Consider the following 26,077-nt stretch of genomic DNA (forward strand, 5'->3'; position numbering starts at 1 on the left):
ACGTCATCAAACATTGAATACCTTTTATCGATCCTTCTTCAGATTGAGGAAGGCCAAACGGGCGGTGCGACGAAGAGGAGATTTCCATCACTAAAGCAAACTATTATTCTCTCCCTATCCTACTCTTTAATCAATTAGGCATCTATTCACACTTGATTTAAACTATTTATTTAACCATTATTCTAAATCAATCATTTTCATTCGAATTTTAAGTCAACTGGAATATCGTCATCCACTTGAGACAAAGCCTTTTTCAACGTATTAAAATGTTCTAATTATGACTTCTCTTTTCTAACAAAGTAAAAAAAGAAAGAATAAATGAAGGAATTAATAAACTGAAATAGAGTATTGCAAATGGGTGTTATCAAATATTATTGAAATGTGTTATTATGTATACACTTCTTTTAACACAAAAGAAATGGAAAGTAAACTTGTTTTTCCATCCACCCTTGTTCATCACTTTGACTGAGTGACCACGGTCCCTCACCCAACAAAGTACAAAAAAACTTGTACCTTGTATCTTCACATATATATATATATATTTTCTTTCTATATCCTCGTCTCGAGGAACAGTTTAATTTCAATAAGTCCATTCTTGGGGCAGCTTGATTTCATGGTCTATTGGTGACTCCCGACGGCTGTTGCGTTTTTGATAATTTCGACCACGGTTGATTTCCAGCCTCAGTAGGACATCTAACAACATTACAATAACCAAATTAAAACTAGTTATATCTATTTCTTGAAACAGGGGAGGACCGTTTTGATAATAAATAGTTGTGGAGGGTGTGTAACTTTACCGTTCTCTGAACCGAATCGTCCGCCAGCGAAGGGCTTAACATGGGGGTGACTGCAAATGTCATCAAGGTTAAGATTCAAGGCTTTCATCACTCTTGCAGGAACCAACACCGTAGAACAGGCTGTGCATCAGAAAATTTAACTCATGATTTGCTTTAACTGATTACCAAATTGGTGAGGATTGAATTTAGAATTATGAAGGAGGGAGAGAGTATGAACCTGGCTTTCTGCGTTCGTCAGCTTCGGTGTTGGTGTGTCGAGGCAAAAAAAAACCAGTTCCAGCGCTCTCTCTTTTGCCTCCTTGAGTTCCGGGAAACAGAGTCCTCATTCCAGAGCCCTGCGGCGGTGGAAGCCATGCCGATGATGACAATCCCTTACAGTCCATCACTCCATTCTGAACCATTCGATGGTTTTGTTTCTGTTGATACCCTGCTGCAGAATTTATCTGTTCACCGATAATCAAGTTTTGTGGCTGAATAATTTCCTTCTGTTGCAGGTGCTGAAACCACCAAATAATTTGATAAGGAATAAAAATAGACTGCTAATTCAACACAAATACAAATCCCCAATTGCCCAAATAAATTAGACGCCATAAAGGAGTTAAGAGATTTACTTGCAGATCATCCAACTTCTGGTAAAATCCGGTACCGGTGGTCGAGTTTTTCACCGGAACAGAGACTTGTGGTGTTCCTCTGTTCTGATGAAGAATTCCATGGCTCTCATTCATTCGAATCCTCGCAACTTCCTTTGCAACCGCATGCAACAGATCTGATGTAGCTGAAGGAGATTGAGCTTTACAGTTCCCTTTTGGACTTTCACGACTAGAAACTTGACTACATCCACTGCCACTCCCCATATCGTACAGAGTCGATTGCGGAGATCCAGACAAAACCCTTCCCTGAAAAAAAGGAACCCCCCAAAATTAGACAAAATAGCACTACAAGAAACAGAGGAATCATGTTCGAATTGAAACCAACATCATCAATGGTGGAGCGAGCCATACAATCCTCCTCGTCTCTCTGTGTTTCTTCGCTTGAACCCTTCAACAAGTCACCAGGAGAATTAAAATCCGAAAATTCACCAAAAGTTCCAAACTCAAAAGGAAAAGATGGCGGTCCAAACTGGAAAGGATTGGAACCGAAGCAGTATTGGTGATTGTGTTTGTTGGTAGCACAAGTCTTTTGGTCTAACATATTATCATCATCAGCAAGAAACTGAGGAGGAAGCCAAAACTCGTCGTCGTCCAAACTCTCAGCCATGACCATAGTTTAAAAGAAAACGCCACTGACCAACACGAACACACTATCGTATCAGAAACAGAGAAAAATACGGCGGGAATTCTGAAGGTCGGGAATAGAAGAAGGTGAAGGGGAGAAGATAGAAAAGTGAGGTATTTTTTTAATCTTTATAGTAAAAAGGAAAGAATTTTTATAGATAAAAAAGGCAATAAAATAAAATAAAAAAGTATTTGGGGAGATCATGGGTGGATGTAATGTAACTACGTGCATCTTTATTTGTAAAGGCCCCTTCCCTTTCGCAATTAATTCCCATGAATTTCATAAATTGGCTGCCATACTAGTACATATTCCGTAACATATATACATACATAATATTTTATTTCACTTGTGATGAGACATCAAACCTTCACTATCTATATTTTATAAGCTTAATTATATAATTCATTAAAAAAAAATAGTATAGAATTAAATGTAAAGTTAAATTTGTTATGAAAAAACAATAAACTTCAGCCTACCTCGACTTACATCAATTTTTATAAGAATAATACTTTATGCTTCTCTTTCTTTCATACATTGAAAATAATTTTTTTAATAAAAATAAATTGACACGTTACAAATTTTAATTGGATGCAAGGAGCACTAATGACTCCAATTTTTTTTGTTCCTTTTACAATCCTATATTATTATTTTTTTCCCTTTTACAATCCTATATTATTAAAGGTAAAACTAAACAATAAATAAAAACAAAAACAAAAACTAATGCACCGTGAGCACGAAAGTGTCCAAATTGAGCGAACGAAACGGTTCTTACGGTTCTTGGAGGGTTGAATGGTAACCGACTCTTTTATTAGCCAACCGAACCAAAACTAAATATTCATCTGTCAAATGCAATTGCCTTCTGATCATTTATTGCATCATTTTTTTAATTTTATTATTTTAGAGATAATTCTGGATGAAGATTGACGTGGGAGAGTGAAGAAATATGTGGACAATAATGTAATACCTTAACTTCTAAACTCTGACCAACCATAAAGTTGGTTCGGTTGGAGATTTGGAATAATATTTAGATGGAATAGATCATGATTTGATGCAACTTTTTTTTTAGACTATTGTGAAGTTTAAAATATCGAATCTAATAGTTAAATTAAATTACGTTCATTTTTGTTTTGCTATTTTATCTAAGAAAATTTAGATTCGTTTATCTTAATTTGATATGTATTGACTCTAAGTGTTTCTGCATATACGGATGAAATAGAATCTTGTAATTCCTCAATATATAGATAATATTGAAGGTTGTAATTTGTTAATATATAAATAATAGTGAGTATGGTAACGAATCTATGTAGAGATTAAACAGAACATGTGTTTATTTCAAATTTATCATTATTTAAGTTGATTGTAAGAGGAGAGGTATTGTGATATAGAAGAGCTTGTGAGTTGAAGAGTTCAAGTGGGTAACTTCTTTTTCCTAGTGAGAAACGTTTGTTATGTAGGTAAAATCTCTTAGTTTTGATAGGTTTTTTAAAACTTTTGCACAGCCCTTTGAGAGGAAAAAAGTTATCATTATAAGCCTTTTCTACATGGTATGCCAACATCACAGTAGGACATCTAAGATACAAATGTGGTGGGGAAAATATTTAGGTCCATTCCACGCCATATTTATTTTCGTGCATCTCACCAATTGACTAATCATAAATGATCATGTAGCAAATTTTCTTATTTCTTTTTTGAAATATTTTAGAAAAGATTTAAATAAACAATCTATTTCACCTACGATATTTCATAAGTAACCTAAACTTGAACGATGATTTTTTGGACAAATTTAACCTTATACTACATACTCTCTTATTTAATTTTTAGTACTTTATAATTAAAATATTAAAAGAAATCAAAATGAAATTAATATTAATTATTTAGAGAGTTTTTATTTTATTTTATTTTTATTAATCATTAATTACAAAATATATCATTAATGAGTGTTTTCTATCTAATCGTTTATTATTTTATTAGTTAACAAATATGTTATACTTCCTTAAATCTTAAGAATATATTATGGTGATTATGTTTCCAAAATTGTTTACTTGCTATGTAACTTCTTCAAACAAAGTATCTAATAACACGTAAAAATTGCACCATTTACCATATTTTTAGGATGTATTTTGCCGTTTGTCCTAGCATTATTATTATATAATATGGGACATATATTTAATATATATGGATAGATGTGACAAAGTAAGTAAAATATATATCTTAATAGAAATGAAAGAAAAATTATAATAAAGGATATATATTATATAACAACCTTAAATCTATAATCGTTCTAAATATATTTGAAATAAACATTGTATATTTGAAAGCAACGTCATATATATTTGAAATAAACTTAGTATTTAATAAAAAAACAAACGTAGATGAAAAACCAAAATTTGGTACTATAATTATGTATTAAACGCAAGAATTAGAGATTCTTAATTTTAAATCAAAATTTAAAGTCTGTAGAAAGAAGAGAATGGTAAGATAAATTAGAGAAGAAATAAAATCTCCTAATTTTAATGAAAATAGAAAATTTCTTTTGTGATGAGTTATGAAAATTTTGGAAAAAACTACCAAGACACAAAGTTTTCATATTTTTTTCCCATATGTCTTTTTGATTTTCTTTAATAAAAAGGCTAGAAATTAATGGGGTATCATGGACTTTGGGATTTGATTTTTATGTAATTTTGTAACATATTAGGCTATTCATGAAAAAAAGAATGGTGGATTGAAGTCATTCTTGTAATTTGACCTATTTAATTAGACTATTAGTAAAGAAAGCCCATATTTTAATTCATTTTTGGACTATGCAATGACAAGGGGATACACAAAGATTGTCGCATCTTGTGATGGACCAAAGTATTACCATTTGTCTCATTTGTTTCGTGTACATCCAAGATTCCCGGATAATGAACATATTTATTAGTGTCACTACAAGAAAACCTATTTTTCTGATGCTTAAATTCGCCAGAAAAGGGTAAAAAAATGCGTTGGGAGATCAACTCTCAAAGCGGGAACTATCGTCGAGAGTTTGGTCGGAAAATAACCGTTAGGAGAACATCTCCCAACGACTAAAGCCCTACCGTCAGGAGTTATGGAAAACGCCCAATGCCTAATATACGCCGTTAGGGGATAGAAACTCTCGACAATTGTTGATACTTCGTCGACGGTTCACCTATTTCTCGACAATGTCCAAGGTCGTTGGGAGTTTGGTTTAGCAAGTCAATTTTTAAAATGAAACTTCTGACAACTAGCCGACAGATGATAGTTGAACTCTTGATGGAGTATCAATAACCGTTGAAAGACAGTTGCACTATTATATTTTGATCTCAATAACCTAAAATTCATAACATTATTAAGAAAATCAAACGTTTTCATATAAAGAATGAAATAAACAAATAAAAGTCTTATTTGTTACATAAAAGAGAGAAAAGTTTGAAAGATGGTCTATAAAACAAATATGCCTTGAAGAATACATAAAAGAAACAGTGATGAAATCTTCAAATGAAATCTCCAAATGGCATCTCCAAATGACATTTTCAAACAACATTTCCGAAACAGTAATTTACCTACAATTACAATAATTGGAGAACATTATTATATATATCTAGATTAAATGTATGAAAAACTCTCATCTTGTCCTCATCTGAAAACTAATCTCAACCCATCCACACAACATTCAAACTCCATGATAAACCTCTACAAACATACAAAAACACCATAAGTTGAACTCGAAAATAAGTTTAACTAATCTCAACCCACCCCACACGACATTCAAACTTCATAAACCTCTACAAACACACAAAAACTCTAAATTAAACTTCAAAACGAGTTTAACTAATATCAACATATCCCATACAACATTCAAACTTCATAACTTCCATAAATACACAAACACCACAAGTTGAACTCTAAAATAAGTTTAACTAATCTCAACCCACCTACACAACATTCAAACTTCATGATAAACCTCCACAAACACACACAAAAGCTCCACAAACACACAAAAACTTCATAAACACACGGAAAATTCGGTTGTTTGGCTACCATAACTGTAAGATAGCCAACAGTTCATTATCATAAAGCTAATAGTAAGACATAACTAGTTTGCTACCATAATTGTTGGATAGCAACATATTAGCCGATTAGATATGAAGTAATCATACTTAATTCGATGTTCTTTCTCTCTGTGATCGTACCATTTCTTCAATCATTTTTTCATTTCTTCCATCTATCTTGCATGATCCTCTTTCATTTGTTTTTTGAACATCTTCAAATTTCTTAATGTAACATCCCTCCCAGATTACCCTCTTAATCAGAAAGAGAATGTGATGGCAGTGGTTACCAATCCTTTTGTAGCGCCCACTACCTAACTAGCCTACTTAACTTGTTCAAGAAACCCTAGATCCCATATAAACCATTCAGTAAACTTAGGAAAACTTTAAAAACAACTTCAGAACACCATGGTCCAACATATAACATAAATACATCATATTAATAATTACAAAGTTCAATAGGTCCCAACATTCTTCACTAGTCCCTAGTATGAACAACACATATGTTTAGACATGGACAAAATAGACACCTAGTACGTCACTGTAGTCTTTAAGCTAGTTTTGAGTCCTTGAGTGGCAAAGTAGCAGGGCAGCTAACCTCTGGGGAGGTGACCATTACCTTAAGAAAAGGAAAACATTTGAAAGAATGAGCTACTAGCCCAATAAATGATTAATAAGACTTTAATCATCATGCTTAAAACTAAAAACTGCCAAGCAAACTCATACTTAAAACCTTTAAACATAGAATCTCTAGAGTCATTAAAACATCATAACTTCTTAAAACCTTGTTGAGAGAGAACTCTTTTGCTCAATCCCGTAACCATTATCCTTAGTTGGTGAATAGCAAAGTGAACAGCAAGGTGTACCATTATATCGAAGAAGGGGGGCAAGAATATTTTCTCCAACTATAAAGTATGACTATGATGTCTACTTGTAGTCCATTCAAATCACTTACATATATTCCTTTTGCACATAATCGTGCAAGAATGCACACCATTCAACAACAGCGGACATGTTCTTCGATATGTATGATCGAATACTAATAGGGAGAAGTCTATGAAGCAAAACATGACAGTCGTGTGTTTTCAGCCTCGATATTTTTCCATTTTTATCATTCATATATCGTGATATATTAGACACAAACCCATAAAAAAAATTTACGAATTTCAAAAACTTACAAAATGCAATCCATTCACTATTAGTTAATGTGTACATGTGGTTTTACAAATCTATTATCGACCTGTATCAAGTGTAAGTCTTTTCTTATCTTCAAATCATGTAGGTCTAACCGAGAATTTGTTGTATCCTTCATTTTTCCTTCAATATTTAACAATGTGCCTACCAAGTTTTCACATATATTTTTTTCAATATGCATTACATTCAAATTTATTTCATAACAATAGTCTAGACGAATATAGAAGTTGGAAGAAAATATTTTTTTTTAGTCCATTTAGAATTCATTTTCTTTTCTTATCTTGCTTCGATGGATATTTGCTAAGCATAGAAAAGTTCAACATATTTATTTGTTATAAGATCTCTTCTCCATTCATTACTGAAGGAACTCTGAATCGAGATCTAGTGAGCGGAAGCGGATCGTTCCAAATTCCATTGAGAAAGAACACAAACAATTACAGTATAAACGGAAACGATTATGCATAAACAGTAAATTACAATATACTTATTTAAAGGAACAAATCGGGATAGAGTATGCAAACCTATGAAGAACCTTTTTTCAAGTATCCCTCGATCGTTCAGCAAATCGTTCAATCAGCATGAACTTAAACGCAACGATTAAAACTCGATCTCAACGAACGTCTGAATGAACCTTGATCCCAATCAAGTTCAACCCGATCCTTGAACGGAATTAGAACACCACCACAAGTGTTACCTTGGTATTCTAAGTGTGAGAATTCAGAAGTTGTGGACTCTGTGTGATTTTGGATTGAGGACAACAGGAAGTAGACGATCGAGTAAGTGAGAGATGAAGCCTATCGTATAGACTAGATACTCGATCGTTTAGAAAGATGAAGCCTATCGTATAGACTTTACTACTTGATCATGTAGCAACAAGTAGACGAGTAACTATCGTATAGTAAACTCGTAACTTGATCGTGTATGCTCTCTATGCTATCGTTTAGTAAAACACTTTTACTTGATAGCCTCTCTGTGAGATTAATTTCGAATGAATACTCAACTCACTGATTTGGAAAACAATTTTCCTTTTATCTTACAATTACCATAAAACTTCCAATAACCTCCCACTCAATTCGGTTATTAGAGAAAAAGAATAATTAATTATCACATAATTAATATGTTATAAATAAATATAATAATCAACTTATCATATTATATTTATAACCTATAGTTTTAATATTTTATGGTATTTAATATAAATCATATTTATATATAATGTATCAAATACATTGAATCAATTATATCACATATAATTGAGTTTCTTCTTGTTAACCTGAACACTTCAAATTAACTCAAAATCTGATTCTCAACTTGAACCCATTGAGCTACCAAGGGGACCTCATGGACCTATAGCTTAAAGCTCCAACGATATGTGAATAACTGATTAAGCTCTTTAATCACGAGATCCACCATCCGTTAACTGTTGGTCACTCCACTAAAGACTGACAACTGCACTCTTTGCACTATAGATATATTTCTGTGTCCATATGACTAATTAACAGTGCGATGACCTTTCATAAATCACTCGTAAGTACAATTGGACCTATTCACCGTTTTCCCCGTGTAGTTACATCTAACTTCTTAAATACCACTGATTTCTCTAATGAATAATAAGTCATAGTCCTACAATGACTAAGTCCTCTCGGGCCAGGAGAGGGTGTGGCCACTATGTTCAAGATCCAGAATCAGCCCTTAAGAGAGCAATTTATCTCCTTACCTCTGCTTTAGGAAATGAGTGAATTCTATCTTGTGTAGCTGAGTTCACAACTCTCCAATCAGACGAATCCCCAAAATAGTAGGCTATTTGAGTTGGCATTCTAGCTACTCTCACCCATACAAATCAAAGGACCGCCTTCATAGGCAGGAGTTCCCAACTCACTCAAGATTAAGGTCATGTCATCTATGGTCATTTTAGTGAAATGCAAGTCTCAATTATCAATGGCATTATATAAAGAGACTAATCATTTCGTGGTTCGGTCTTATACAAACTCTTTGTATAGGATAACTTCGCTCGCATGTCTCCACATAAATGGTCATGATCAAACCATTTGTAGCACTTTACAACAATTGTAACATCTACAAAGTGGGTCGTATCCGTAGTGTCATCAGGATAAAGTATCCCTCCTTTATCCATCTACTACATACCATTTAGGTTATTACTTAAGGCATGATCCACTTGTATGTCTCCACATACATGCTTAAGTTACATGAAATAACCATGGATCTTAGTTTATTGGATTTGAGTAAATGCTTATAAAATAACATTTATTTTATTAATAACAATATGTTTACAAAATGTTTACAAACTACAAGACTACCAGAAAAATTAGGACACAAATCCTAAAAATTACTACTAGAGGAAGTTTACATTTAACCTTTCCATCATGTTACCTACTTCAACGCCAACTGTGATTCTCTGAAAGATAATATAGATGTCCCATGAATGATATTTTTTCTCTTATCCCAAAAGACAATTTATCTTCTTTGCATATTGGACATGTTTGATAATCTTTTGTACTCTACTAAAATAAGTCACCATACATAAAGAAGTCATTAATAGTCCACAATAAGGTTACATATAGTTGAAAAAACTCACCGGTAACACAATCATAAATTCGCACACCAATAGTCCATAATTCTTTCAAATCTTCAATCAACGACTGCAAATAAGAATCAATTTCCTTTCCAAGAGATTTTGGACTAGGTATGAACAAAGACATGAAGAAATTTGTTTCCTTCATGCGTTTTCAAGGTGACAAATTATAAGAGATTATCACCATAGGTCACATACTATACGAAGTACTCATATTTCCAAACGGATTAAATCCATTCGAAGCTATCCTAAACGAACATTTCAGGGATCTATAGTGAAATGAGGAAATTTACGATCAAATGTTCCTCTGTATTAGTTGGGTAACAAATCCTCTGTTTCAATTCGCTTATCTTTATGTCATCTTATTTTAGAAGTCTCATCTATCGATGCAAACAATTGCTTTAATCTCGGTATCAATGAAAAATGACGTAATACCATATGTGAAATTTTTTTACTCTTGCCATCATTAACTTTGTATTGAGACTCACCATAAACTGGGCATTGTTGCAAATCTACAAATTATTTTCAGTACAATACACAATCGTATTTGCACACATGAATAGACTCATAATTTAGGCCTAAGTCACACAATTTTAGCTTAGCTTCATAAAATGAAGTAGGTATAGCGGTGCCGGTTGGAAACATTGCTTTCAGCAATTCTAGCAACATGTCGAATGATTTCTTACTCCAGCCATCGCATTGAATTTATACAATTCTTGTATGGGCATATTCTTCATCCGAAATCATTAACATGAAACTTTGCCACATCTAAAAATTTGGATACTCATTCTTTATACTCAACCAACAACTTATTTCTAAGTTTTATCCATTCTTTATTCATCTTTAAAAATAATATTTTCTGATCCAACTTGTAATCCAAAACAAATTATAACCTATGTTGTGTAAATAATGAATGGTGGTTAACTGTTAGACGCTTATATATGCTTATAGAAGTAAGAATAGAATTATTAGAGGCTTATTGATGCATTTCTCAGCTACAAATTATAAAAAACAAAACATCATGAACAAGAAATTAAATACAAATAGATTTGATTGGAAAATATGTAGCAAGAATCAACAGTTTCAATAAGGCATAAAAAAGAAAAATACAAAGAAATTTATGAATCAGAAGGGAGAGAAGTTTCTAGAAAGTCCATTAATCTCTTAAAAAATCCATATGAAGTATCCAATATCTATAACTAAACATGTAAATAGTGAAAATCAAATATCAAATTAGAGCATTCTAAAAGTTCGTAATCAATCAAAATAATGAATGAATCATCAAAGGCTCAAATAAACAAACGAATTGAACATGCAGAGATGACCATAACTCACACACAAGGATCAATCAAACAGACGAAGAGAGACGAACAAACATCATTAAAAAAAAAGTACCAAAGGACGTTATAAACTCCATCTAATCCGTTTTCATTTACTTTATAAGAACTTCAACCTCAGCAATTTCCACAAATTCAAAACAGAGGCTCTATAAAGGTCTAAAAAGCATGCAACAAATGAATAAGAAAATAAAAAATAAAAAGGAAAATGAAGTAAGAACAGTAGATTCATAATTCTCAATAGCAAAATCCATTACACAATAAGATGACAACCTCTTTGACTCAACGATTTCAAGTTTAGAATCACGTCTGCAATCGAATTCCAACAAAACTCTATTCTTCTCATTCATAAACTCAAATTTTCAACAGTATTCCTTATTGAAACTAAACTCCGATCAAAATTTCGAATGTAAGCAGCTAAATCAAAGACAAGCAAGAGGAGGAAAACAACTTACAAATGTTGTGCGATTATGGAACCGATGATCAAACCCTATGGTATGGTTATAGAACGGACTGATCAAACAGCCAAAAACAGTCGGTGGTGAGGACAGACAGAGTCAGCCGACGATGAGGATAGACAGAGTCGACTGGCGATCAGGAGAGACAGAGTTTACCGATGAGAGGGGTTGAAACAGAGATGGATTCAACAGACAGAAGATTGTGAACTTTCAAGATTGATTTCTAGATCCATGGTGGTTTAAAAAACTTAAAGTTTATCTCCCTACGCTGTAAAATTTTGGCATCGGGAGTTATCATCAACTCCCGACGCACTAATTAACTAGTTAGGAGTTAGGCCACTTTGAACCCGAACTCCCAACGTTCGTTATACTGCATTAGGAGTTGTTTATAACTCTCGACGCAGATTTTACAATGTCGGGAGATAGCATCTCTCCCGACTACTAAACTCCGGAAAGTTTGTTTTGCAGTAATGCAAGATCTTCTAGTATCAGGATATTCCCGGACATCCTATGATGTCCTTTTGGGGGGCATGTTGAGAGTTTTGAATGCTCTTTTGAAAGATGGGTTTTCTTAATTCCCATAATGAGAGCATCCCTTTTTCATTATTTATCCTTCATTTTTTTTTTCTATTGTATATATGTGGGTGTCTATATAACACTCTTCTTTATTAGCATTTTGTAACTAAAGCAAGGCTAAATTATAAAAAATACCCCTGAACTTTATACTTTGTGGTAAAGATACCCCTAAAACTTTCAAGAGTCCCATAATTGCCCTTAAACTTTCAAAAAGAGTTAATACCCTACTGTTAGTTTTGGATGGAAACTGCGGAAGTTTTGTTTCAAAAATACCCCTAAACTTTCAAAAGTTTCAAAAATACCCTCAGCTAAAAAAAATAATAAAAAATACCTTCACCATTAGTATATGAACAAAAAACGTCAATACCTTGTTGCAAAAGTAGCTTTAAAATAAAATAAAATAAAATTGCTCCTATTGTTAATATGGTGATCAATTTGTTTTAAATTTTCTTAAGTTCGAAAATTTTAATTTTAAAACAAATTATACAGATATCCTCATTTTTTTTTATATAGATACTTTCAATTTTCTAATTCTTAGCTTATACCAATTTTCTCAGCAACCAAAATTTTAAGTTAAAACATAAAATTCCACAAAATCACTTAAAAATCCAATGTCAAAATCTCCTCTTAAAACATAACAAAATGATTAAAAGTCAAACAAAAAAATGTATCTGGCTATTAGTACACACATAGCTACTAACCTACAACTTTGTATAACATTTAAGTCCTAAAATCCATTGGTGTTTCCTTTTATTCTCTTTCTTCTTATTATAGTTTATATACCTTAACTAAAGTGTGCATATTTATTTATTTACTTATTTTTTTTATTACAAAATGTTAACAAAAAGGGGAATAGGAGGGTACTGAATAAGGGATGAGAGAAAAAAAGATGGAAAATAGGAAGTAAGACAGTATTAACGGTTTTTGTTCATATGACAGTAAGGGTATTTTAGAATTTTTTTAAAGTTTAAGGGTATTTTTTAAAATTTTGAAAGTTTAAGTGTGTTTTTGACACAAAACACTAACGCTTTCCATCCAAAACTAGCATTAAGGGTATTTTGAACTCATTTAGGAAGTTTGAGAGTGTTTTTTGAACTTTTGAAAGTTCAAGAGTATTATGACACAAAGTACAACGTTTATGGGTATTTTTGTATAATTTAACCTTAAAATAAATACTTTCAACTATATATATCACTCTTTTTTTTGTTAAATCTTAATTGCTTTTATTTTTTTAAAAAAACATATTCAAACTTAAATTTAAATTCATATTTATTTTATAAAAAAGTTTAGGTTATTTTCTAGAGAAAAATATATGGTAAAAATAATATAAACTTTGTTAAATTTAAACTAAATTCAAATTGATAAAACATATATGTTATATAAGTTAAGATTCTATTAAGTTAATGATAAATTAGTGAATAATCGTAAGAACATTCATGAAACATTATGTAAATTTCTCCCAAGTAGAAATACTACGAAACAAACACAATTATTCAAGCATTTTCAAATATTTGAAAAAATATACTTGTAAAAGAAATATGGTTATCTAAAAATGTCGTACCTCTGTCATTTCGGATATCTATAATTTTAGGTACCTAAAGATTTCAATTATCTACCTTCTAAACAGAAAAAAAAAAAACCTTGAGGTCAACTTTAAAAATAGGTTAGTAACTTTGAATAATAAGAACACAATCTTTGATAGAATATTTGACAAAAAGCCTGAAAATTATATACCCCTCGGAGAAATTTTAAAAATATCATCGAGACATAAAGAAGCACAGACACGGATACAGATACGATGCGATACGACGATACATCAATTTCTAAGAAACTAAGATATGGATATGTTGAATATACATTATTATATGTGTGTGTATATATGATAATGTCCAAGTCATTGTTATAAGACTTATTCTAAGTTAGATTAAAATAGATTCAAGAAGAGAGTGAAAACTTGAAAAAAAAATCCAATAACGTTGAGTGGTGGTTGTGAGAGAGCAGACGATAGTAAAGAAGTAGATGATGAAAATTGAAGAATGGAGTTAAAGATGAAGGGAGGGTGAGTGAATCATGATTTAGATAATGAGAGAGAAGAGAAAAATGAAGATTTAATTATGTTTCGGGTTTTTCCTCTTTCCTTTTTATGTCTTATCATTTTTAATTTACTTTGTTTTATGTTTGTGAGTGATTTTAAAATGGTTAAATCACTTTTGTCATTTTCAAAATCACCATAAAATATGTTTAAAACTTCAAAACTAATTTTGAGGATATGAAAATTGCATTGAAAAGTATAAAATAGAAAACTAAATTTATTTTAGTAATTAAAAGTGTGTTTTCAAGTGATTTTAAAAATGAAAAAAAAAAATAATTTTGATGATTTTAAAATCATTCCGAAACACGTACTTAAATAAAATGGCTTGTGAGTTGGGTTTTTTTAAATGGTGGGATTTAAATTTGAAAAAAAACAAGAGGAATTAGAGCTTATGGTAAAATTTAAGGTTTCGATTTGAAAAATGGCATCTCACGTGACATGCACATAACCACAAATTTCTAAATCTTTGATTTGCCCTTAGTAGTTGTTGTTGATGAAACTACAAATACTAGGTAATTGTAAAATAAAAAAAAAAAAATCAAGTTATGTATACAGAGTAATTGCTAATATTACTTAAGTACAACTACACTCCTAATTTTGCTCACCTAGTTAACATAATCTCTATATTTATTATTATTTTAGATTCTGTTTAACAACTTTTCGAATTAATCTCATCTTAATTAAATATCCAGATTTTTCTACCAAATTATATTTTAAATATCCATATACCTTTAACTTTTATTTTATCCATATATTTTATTCAAACATTTGAATGATTTTTCAATACTTTGTACATATTCATTTTTATTCAAATCTTTGAATTTTTTTCATAATTTTTTATATACATTCTTAATAAATTAGTGGTATATTTCTCATATTCTTAATAAATTAGTTTTATATACTGTTTTTGCTATTATTTTAACGATTTGGAAAAATGAAATATCATTTCGTAAAAAATGACCATAACTTTTATTACTTTGTGTTATCAATTTAGGTTTTGTTATGGTTTATTTAACAAGATACTATTTTTGTTATGGCTTTACAAAAGATTAGACTACTCTTTAGTGGTCGATGGGAAGAGAGAATTCTCACTTTTCGAAATTTGGAGACGTATATTCATCAATTTGTAAAATTTTTCCTCCGATATTTCGTCTGATAATGTATTGCCAATTTGAATATTATTGAAGATAAAGATATTTTATGGTTGGTGTCAGTTTTATCAGAGTCCCCTAAATTGAAAAATAAAAAACAAAACAGAGTCGAGCTAATTACTGATATTCTTTAACAACAATGTTCTCCTAATTTTGCTCACCTAGTTATCATAATCTCAATATTTTATTATTATTTTAGATTTTCATTAAAAACTTTTTTAATTGATCTCACATTAATTAAATATCCAAATTTTTCTACCAAATTTATATTTTAAATATCCATATATAATTAGATTTTATTGTATCCATATATTTTATTGAAATCTTTGAATGGTTTTTCATTACTTTGTATGTATATAATTTTATTCAAATCGTTGAATTGTTTTTCATGATTTTATACATATATTCTTAATAAATTAGCTGTACATTCTCATATTCTTAATAAATTAGCTGTATATATTGTTTTTGCTATTATTTTAACGATTTGGAAAAAAGAAATACCACTTTGTAAAAAATGGTCATAACTTTTGTTACTCACACAAAGTATTCATCCATTTAGGTTTTCGCTATGGTTTTATAACGGATTAAACTCCTCTTTGATGGACGATGACATGAGAATTCTCACTACCATGATTTTCGAAATTTTGAGGTGTATATTCCATTAAATTCATGGTTCCAACAACTTTTGGAATATATCTTAGGTAAACTTTTTCCCTAGGGTGAGTTAACTAATATATCAAATTGGTTATGCAAACTTGAAACCTATTAGGATTGTTGAAGATAAAGATATTTTGTGATTGATGTCAGTTTTATCAGAGTTCCCCTAAATTGATTTAAGCGTAGTGATTGACCATGTCTCATCTGTTGCCCCAAACACTGGAAATATACTGTATTTAAATAATGAATTAGCAATGAATTAGCAGACATTGATCATTCTTCCCAACCTCCTGAGGGCAACACTGAAATCATTTCCAAGATTTCGATTCCTTTCAATCTTGTATTCCCATTAGATTAGGTTTACTTTTTAGTAGCAAGTAAGAAAGCAGTTTATTTCTTGTACATATGGATTAGACACTTTGTCAAAATGCATTTTATCTAGGTAGTGTATTTGTTGTTTTCAAATGGTTTTGAAACTCTCACACCTATAGAATTCCATGTGTGGGTAATTTTGACAATTGGTAATCATTATTTTCTAATTTTATTACCCGTTTTACTATTTTTACAATTTTAAAAAGTTTTTCTATTTATCCAAATGAAAATTTAAAATTTTCTATTTATCTAGCCAGCAAAAAAAAAAAAAAAAAAAAAACTTAGCGTATCTCTTTCTCGTATCTAAAAACAGATATGTGTATCTGAAAATTATAAAAATAAGATATTTCAAATTATGTATCAGCCACGTATCTGAATGTATCCATATTTGATATTATCTACCCAATTAGAAATATATGTGCTTCCTAATTTTCATATTTTCTATTATTTTTAAAATTTCGTTACATTAGTTCTGGTTAATTTGGAGTGTTTAACAATTTACGCTTATGTTCTTGTATAGGTTTCAATGCATTGCCCGTTTATATATTAAAATAATTGTGAGTGTTCAGTTTATTGAAGTATGCTAATTAAATAGTAAAATAAATCTAACATAAAACAATTTATTTAATTTTATTTAATATTTAAGATGAAAAGGTAGAATTGACTCAATTGACCAACCAAATGTGCTCTCTATGTTATAGATAGAATGGATTAATAACTTATAAAGTAGTTGAAATATAGACCAAGACACAATCAACATAAAAAATGAATGGTGAAATAAGAAGATAAAATTTCTCCTCTATATAAACAACGTTTCCGAAAAAAAAAAAGGTAAGCAATAAAGTTGAAAAGAAAAAAACAGTACAGTTATTGAAATAAAAAAAAAAGGTGTTTGTTTCTCAAGGAGCTTAATATTTTGATAGGATTGTATAATATAAAGAGTTGTTTGAAAAGCTGGAATGTATTCCAGAGTATTTAAAATCTGAGGTGTATTGGAATAAGTGAGTAATAGAAAACAGAACGAAAATGAGATCATAAATCGTGAAAATGGTGAGAAAGAGAATTGGGTTGAAAACTGTGAGATCGGAATGAGTGTAGTATTACAAATCGAGTCTAAAATGCTCAATCTAAACATAAATTTTAGATTACAATCCATTTAATTCCTATCTCCTAGCAGTTTCAAAGAGTCACGAGAAGGTAATTTGAACAACTTTAACAAATTTATAAAGGTACGTACAGTAAGGTTCCTTTTTAAGTTTTAGCTAATCTCTTTGCACTGAAATGGAATAATAAAGAGTCTTTGTGGAAGGTTCATTTTGAAAAAGAAAAGAACTATTTGTGGAAGTTGACATATCATGTTGTTGCATCTACATTGATGTGAACTTGGATAATAATAAATAATAATTAAAATAATTACAACAAATAAGTAAATAAATGAAAGGGACAAATTGGAGATATAGCAACCATCATATACTCAGTATGTAAATCTATACATATGGATTACAAAACAACGACAGATATACCGTTGTCTCAAATGAAATCGAAGACAAGAAGTTGGTTGATCTCTTTTTTTTTTTTTTTTTTTTTTTTTTTGCAAATATATTGTAATTAAAGTGTGAGGTGAGGGAATCGAAGCTCTTATCAAGAGATTGATAGTATGAATACTATGTCAATTGAATGATTTTTCATTATTTTATATATATTCAATTTTATTCAATTTTTTAATTGTTTTTCATAATTTTTTTATATACATTCTTAATAAATTAACTGTATATTTCTCATATTCTTAATAAATTAGTTTTATATACTGTTTTTGCTATTATTTTAATGATTTCGAAAAAAGAAATATGGCTTCGTAAAAAAATGGTCATAACTTTTCACACAAAATGTTCATTAATTTAGGTTTTGTTGTGATTTCACTGTTTTTGCTATGGCTTTACAACGGATTCGAGAAATTTTGAGGCGCATATTCCATCAAATTCATCGTTACAACAATTTGTGGAATAATTCCCTCCGCTGAGTTAACTTTATTTCGTTTAACAATGTACCGGATTGGTTATGCCAATTCGAATATTGTTGAAGATAGGGGTGTTCAAAAAACCCGGTAACTCGACCAACCCGGACTACCCTACCCTAGGTTGGGTTGGGTTAAAAAAGTTAAAAAATATTAAATTCGGGTTGGGTCTCGGGTTACCCCATTTCAGGGTCGGGTTGACCCGACCCGAATATATATATAAATAAAAGTTAAAAAAAAGTCAAATTAAAAAAAAAAAAAAATCAGTGACCCAACCCGGCCCAACCCGAAAATTTTGGGTTGGGTTGGGTTGACCCTCCAAAAAAGAACTAGGGTTCATTATTAGCCAACCCGAATTTTTTGGTTGGCCCATAAAAATCTTCCAACCTGGCTCAACCCGAACTATGTACATCCCTAGTTGAAGATAAAGATATTTCATGGTTGATGTCACTTTTATCAAAGTCCCCCAAATTGATGAAACTACAAATACCAGGTAATTGTAGAATAAAAAACAAGGTCGAGTTATGTATAAAGGATAATTGCTGATATTCATTAACAACAACTATACTCCTAATTTTGCTTAACATAATCTCCATATTTTATTATTATTTTAGATTCTATTTAACCACTTTTTGAATTAATCTCATATTAATTAAATATCCAAATTTTTCTACCAAATTTATATTTTAAATATCCATATATTATTAAATTTTATTTTATCCATATATTTTATTCAAATCTTTGAATGGTTTTTCATTACTTTATACGTATTCAATTTTATTCAAGTATTTGAATTGTTTTTCAAAATTTATACATACATTCTTAATAAATTACATATACATTATGATATTCTTAATAAATTACATATACATTATGATATTCTTAATAAATTAATTTTATATACTATTTTTTTATTTATGTGGAGTGGTTGATCATGTCTCATCGGTTGCCCCAAACACTGGAAATACACTGTATTTGAATAATGAATTAGCAGATATTGATCATTCTTCCTAACCTCCTGAAGGCAACATTGAAATCATTGATTTCTAAGATTTCGATTCCTTTCAATCTTGTATTCCCATTAGAGTAGGTTTATTTTTAGGAGTAAGTCTGTATTGAAGAAAAGAGTTTATTTCTTGTACACGTGGATTAGGCACTTTGTCAGAATGCATTATTTAGTGTGTGATAGCTGTCTAGGTAGAGTGTATTTGTTGTTTTCAAATGATTTTGAAAACTCTCACACTTTTAGAATTCCATGTGGGATAGTTTTGACTATTGTTAATCATTATTTTCTAATTTTATAACCCGCTTTGCTATTTTTACATTTAAAATTTTTTTTTGCTATTTATCCAATAAAAACTTAAATTTTGGTATATATATCTAGCCAACCCTACATATTAATATTTGGGTCCATGTTTAATTGAGGTAAAATTTTTTTTTTAATTTGGCCCAAAACTCATTTTGAAGGGCTCAAGGTCCAAGTTCCTGGATCAACCAAATACAATCTCGCTAAGGCCCATGAAAATCCCATAAATAAGAGCCTTATCCTTCATTATGGAGAGAGGAATAACGCTATAGAGGTCTGAAGACCGAAGCTATTAAACTCTCAAGTTCCAAGCTTTAAAAGCTAAATTATTGAAGACCAAAACTCTCAAATTCTAAAGATCAAAATTCCCAAACTTTGAAGACTGAAACTTTGAATTCTGAAGACCAAAGCTCTCCGTCTCTAAAATGTGAAGACTGAAAACTTAGGAGACTAAACTTCTCTCGAGTTCTTGAAAACTTCAAAGCTAAAGCTCCAAGAAGATTTGAAAGACTTAAACTCCTTGTAAAGTTCGAGAGAAAACATCAACGAATCATATACTAGAGATTGCACCTAATTATATGATAACAATGAAAATATGCTATCTTGTTTCACTTAATTCAAGGTTGTTCCTAGATTTTGTGTGTTTATTTGATGATTTTATAGGTTTCAAGAACATACGACATAGAACGGTTTATTAATGATAAAATGAAATTAAAATGGACCAAAACGAAATTTAAATGCATCAAAAAGAAGACGTGAAATTAAAATTTTGCCCCTACAACATGGCATAAGTGCCATGCTCGGCATCAAGAGGAAGAGTGACCCTTTTCTGTGCAAAATGTACAGCGCCATGGCGCTCTAAAGTCTCAATGCGCGTTGTTTCCCATCAGTGTTGTGACACTAGGGTATAAAAGGACCATTAGCCGCCTAGGATTGAGAATATATGATCCCAACCGAATTCCATTAGTTTTATCTATATTTTCTTCTATGTTTTGAGCTTTGAATGCATCCAAAAGATTCCTCCTCGATCCTTATTTTGATTATGGGCTAAGGAGGTAATTCTAACTTAGACGTAGAGTAATTTTCTCCGATATTGTAATTTGTGAGATCTTGACCATTTAATTATAGTTTCATGAATTATCTTTGAATTCCTTTTCTATAATTAAATGTTTGTGGTTGTATTTCTGCTCGAGGTTGTACGATCTTTAGCTAGAAATTGAATTGCAATATGTGACATATAATTGAGATTTGATCAAAGGTAGCAAAATGTTAGATTAGCTTATAAACTATTGTCTCTAATAGTGAATAATATTCTAATCAACCTAGGAAAAATCATATTGAATATTGATTTAGGTTTTTACTATAAGATATTCACCTTAGCGTACTTTCAATTCTTATTGTGGTTAGTCTAAATTATTAGTTAGGATGTTTCTCATCTAATTAAATTGACCAATTTGATAATTTGGACTCTCACTTAGCTTTTCTAAATGAATCAACTAAGCTTAGACAATATTGGAATTAATTTGATGAATCTATGATCAAGTTACAAATTAGAGAATAACACGAAAGCCTAGGTTAGGCCATCTATTTGAATTCAATCTCATTAGAAATAAAATTTGAAGATTAATTAATCAAGTTTTGAACCATTTAAACAAACTAATTAACCTTATTCTAATGGCATTAGGCTACCATGCAATCAAAACATATGCATCTCGTGGTATTATTAACTGAGTATAAAAATTATAAACAAATTAATAAAACTATAATTCATGTATATCACATTCATTAACATATATAATATCTCTTATATTACGTGAATGAATAACTATATAGTAAGCATGCTTTTAATCATACATTAAAATATATAGTATAAACACTTATATTATAACCATGCAAACTATATAGTATGATCATGCATGTACATACTTCAGGAATTAACCTAAACTTTAAATATAAAATTTATATTTAAATGTGATGCATGATCATGCATTTTTATTAATTAATATAACTCTTATATTAATACTAATGAAGCCAATAAACATGCTATCATATAATATAACACTTATATTAAATATAATGCATGTGCATGCTTATTATATCATGCAATCATATAATATAACATTTATATTAAATATGATGTATGAATATATTTATTTTAAGGTGAGATTTTAAACTATATAGTATATTATATGAAACATATGATTAATATAATTAAATATACATCTCATGCATATTAAAACTACATTATAGTAATAAAAACCAAATATTAGCACCATAATAAAAACATTAATTTAATTTAAAAATACAAAAATTGCCTTCAACTACTAGAAGAAAACAACCACTTTCATGCTTGAAGAAAACTCCACATTCATGTTGGAGAAAAATTGTTAAGCTGGTCTTTCATCTCTATATGCAAAACATGACGGATAATAGAAATCTGCACAGAAACCTTCGGGTATGCATTTCAAAATCCATTTTTCTTCTCTGCTTTTGGAGTTTTTCACAGCAAACACTTTGCCACGAGCAGACCAAACTTACATACTAGATTTACAGAATAAACGCCCCAACGTTAGGCATTTACATTGATCAAATCAAAAGAAAAAGTTGTAAATCTAAGCACTAATATTTGTAAACATCTATTATGCAAACCCACATACATTAGGCAGAAAACAACCTATATTTTCTATAATTTTTCATTTAAAAAATGAAAAACAGAGGCACAACATGGCTCTGATACAAATTGAAGGAATCAAATTCCTTAGCGGATGCGCATGAATGCATGTGTCCGTGGATTTTGTTTTAGAAAACTTGAAGAACAGAGATATTACAGAACAGGATAAACATACATTCATAATCACGTTGTTAGGGAAAGAGAAGAACTTACCTTTGGAGATTTTCTTCTTAGAAATCCACTCCATTTCACAAACATCTAGGGTAAAAATAAAAATCAATTAGCTTTGGATTAATTTGAATTGTTCAAATTAAATAAGAGAATTAATTGTATACGATACAATTAATATAATGTATATAGATACATTATAATATAAAGTTAATTTTAAATAAGATTCAAAGACTTTATAATATGAGAGGATAAATATTTGAATAAAATTTAAATATTATTTATGTGAATGAGATTCATATTAAAATTGTAGTTTATATGAGAGGATGAAGTTTGAATATGATTCAACAGATATTAAATATGTGATATTTAATTATTAATTAATTAAATATTAATTGAGTAACTTTATTAATTTGATTATATGTTAATTTGGTTTTGATAGATAATTTAAATTAATATAAAATTAGAATAACTTCCAAGTGTAGCAGCGGCGGGAATTATAAAGGTAATCTGCAAGTGAGAACACGGAGTTCAATAACCAAGAAATTTGCTCTACAAGAAAATTCTTTCTGAAGAAACCCTCTCTAAAAACCCATCTTCCCCTACCAAAACAAAGAGTTCACACTTCCTTAACTTTTATTTAAGAGAATACCAAGGTAACGATTTTTGGTGTCCTGTTGTTTTGTTGTTCTTTTGATTCGAGGAAGGATTGTTCCTGATCTATGTAGAGAAAATATGTGAACAAAAAAGGTCTTCAAGAGTAAGTCCTCTTCTCTTTTTCTCCTATCTAGAAGTATACTATAAGTAGATGTGTTGAAGGATAAATTTTGGATCAATCACAAATTGTCACGCCATTTCCTAAATTAATGACGAAATTACATTTCATCAATTTGGGACCACTTAAAAGTTAATATTTGTCCCAAATTGAAATTGAAGACATAAACTAGTAGTTTTTTATGATGCCACTTGTTTTCATCATGACCAATTTGATATTATAATTTGGGCTAAGATCCAATTGAGCTAAAAAATAGGCTTAATTTGTCCCAAATGTCAAATTTGGCCCGAATCTAATTAAATGGATCCAAGAGCCAAGTCCATGGACCAACCAAATCCAAACCCACCAAGCCCACCTGAGAACTCTATAAATAGAGGAGTTATCTTCATTTGTAGGGGTCAGCAATTTTACACTCACAGAGTCTAGAGAGAATTTTCTACGTTGAGAAGACTCCTTGACTCCTTAAGACTGAACCACTCCTCGAAACTCAAGTTCTAAAGATCCAAAGATTCTTCCAAGACTTCGACTTCAAGAACATCTTGAAAAATTTGATGATCAAGTACTAAAACTTGATGATCAAGTCAAGCGTGCTCTAATTAGATTAATTTCAAAGAATAAGCATGCAATTAAATTAAGAACAATTTGAGAGAGAATTTTTTCTAACCCCAAGTCAAGCGTACACATCCAATTGAGAGAGAATTTGATGATCAAGTACTAAAAATCGAAGCACATTGCATCAAATTTATATCAACACAAGTTCAACTCCACGAAATTATTGGAACGAACACATGCACAGTAAAAGAAATAAAAGATCTAAAGTACTCTAATTAGGTTAATTTCAAAGAATAAGTATGCAATTAAATTAAGAACAAAGGGATAAAAGATATAAAACCTTTGTAGTCTCAAATCTTCTCCAAATCCGCTCCAATCTCCTCATGAACAATTCATAAACCACCACGAGAGTCTTCCCAACTATTCTCTGGCCTTAGAACGGATTGTGGGATTTGGTGAATGACTAATTTGGAGAGGAAAATGTTAAAGATTTGAGAGAAAATTAGATAATTTGGAGAGGAAAAGGTTAAAGATTTGAGAGAAAATTAATTTGGAGAGGAAAAGGTTAAAGATTAGATATACAACCTTTGTAATCTCAAATCTTCTCCAAATCCGCTCCAATCTCCTCACGAACAGTTCGTAGACCACCATGAGAGTCTTCCCAACTATTCTCTGGCCTTAGAACGGACTGTGGAATCTGGTGAATGACTAATAAGGAAGGAAAAGGTTAAAGATTTGAGAGAAAATTAGGTTAAGATTTAAAAAAAAAAAAACTCATGAAAAACCACTTGATCCAGAAGAACTAAAATTCATAAAACTCTTCTTTTTATAGGTCATATTATACAAAACATGCAACTTTGAGTTTGATGAGAATTTGACCCTAAAAAATCCACTAACTCAAGGTGGGATTAGTGGGGCAAGTGTCTTCAATTAAAAACAAGACCTAGCAATGCAAATGTTGGAATTTTCCACTCAAAATTGTTGGATTTTTCTACTAACTTAATCAAAGGTCAAAGCTTGACTTTCAAAGTTCAACGTCAACATTTTTTACTTTTTGACTTACAAAGTCAAAAGTTAATATTTTGACTTTTATTGCATTTTTTTACCTAGTCAACAATTTTGACTTTTGATGCAATTTTGACCAATTTCATTTAATTTAAAAAATAATTCTAATAATTAATTTTAATATTAAATAATTAATGAAACAATTTAATTAATTTAAATTAATATTAAATCTAACACTAATCCCAATCAATATAAATCCCTATTCATAATCTTGATATTTAAATCTTATTTAATTATCTCTTATTTCTATGTCTTTATGTTTAATTCACAATTAGACATTAGGTTAAATATATCACATATATTTAACGCTTTGCTCCAAAAATCAAATTTGAACACTTCAAATTTATTCGTCACGTTGTTCTAAGGTTTAGTCCGATATGAACTAGTAGGGGGACTTCATAGACCTACGGATCATGGGATCCAACGATCCGAGATTAACCGGCTAAACTCTTTAACCCAATTAACTAGCATTTGTTAACTATTAGGTCACTTCACTAAAGTCCAATAGTTGCACTCCCCTCAATGTAGATATATGTCTGTCTACTCAATATAACCATAATTAGTAAGTTAACCCTTCACAGGTTGTTCATAATAACGACTGGATTAAAAGCTGTTTTACCCCTGAGATCACATCTTGCTCCTTAAGTCTCACTGATCATCTAATGAACAATTGGTTTGTGATCCAATCACTAAACTGAGTCCCTCTTGAGCCAATGAGAGGGTGGGGCTCCTTTTCAAGACCCGGAATCAGCACTTAAGGGAACAACTCTCTATTATCACTAAAAGCGGGTAGGAGCGAATTCCATCTTGCACTCTATGTCCCTAACTATCTACCCTATCTTATCTCTGAAATGGAAGGCTTATTAAGCCAGCGTTGTTGAGCTAACCTTCACCCATGCAAATCTAAGGATAATCCCGAATAAACAAGAGTTTATTGTTAGCTCAAGATTAAGGTCAAGTTACTTAGGTCATCGT

The 26,077-nt window shown here is 30.5% G+C and overlaps 1 protein-coding gene across 1 annotated transcript; it reads right to left on the reverse strand.

Moving 5' to 3' along the window:
* Positions 1-336: 336 nt before the first annotated feature.
* Positions 337-2,280, reverse strand: LOC120091342. Its single transcript, XM_039049339.1, has 5 exons — positions 1,773-2,280; positions 1,409-1,693; positions 1,015-1,294; positions 798-917; positions 337-693 (listed from the first exon to the last, which is right to left on the reverse strand). Exons 1-5 carry the CDS (start codon positions 2,058-2,060, stop codon positions 581-583), a joined length of 1,086 nt encoding a protein of 361 aa, XP_038905267.1. The 5' UTR covers positions 2,061-2,280; the 3' UTR covers positions 337-580.
* Between the last annotated feature and the right edge of the window lie 23,797 nt (positions 2,281-26,077).

This window comes from Benincasa hispida, chromosome 11, assembly GCF_009727055.1.
Source record: "Benincasa hispida cultivar B227 chromosome 11, ASM972705v1, whole genome shotgun sequence".
In the NCBI taxonomy this organism is placed as follows: Eukaryota; Viridiplantae; Streptophyta; class Magnoliopsida; order Cucurbitales; family Cucurbitaceae; genus Benincasa; species Benincasa hispida.

Excerpts from the sequence above, each read along its gene's own strand:
- LOC120091342 (XM_039049339.1), bottom strand. The coding sequence starts at position 2,060 with ATGGTCATGGCTGAGAGTTTGGACGACGACGAGTTTTGGCTTCCTCCT. Across the intron at positions 1,694-1,772 it reads CTCGCTCCACCATTGATGAT|GGAAGGGTTTTGTCTGGATC; the intron begins GTTGGTTTCAAT and ends CCTTTTTTTCAG. Across the intron at positions 918-1,014 it reads TGACGAACGCAGAAAGCCAG|CCTGTTCTACGGTGTTGGTT; the intron begins GTTCATACTCTC and ends TCTGATGCACAG.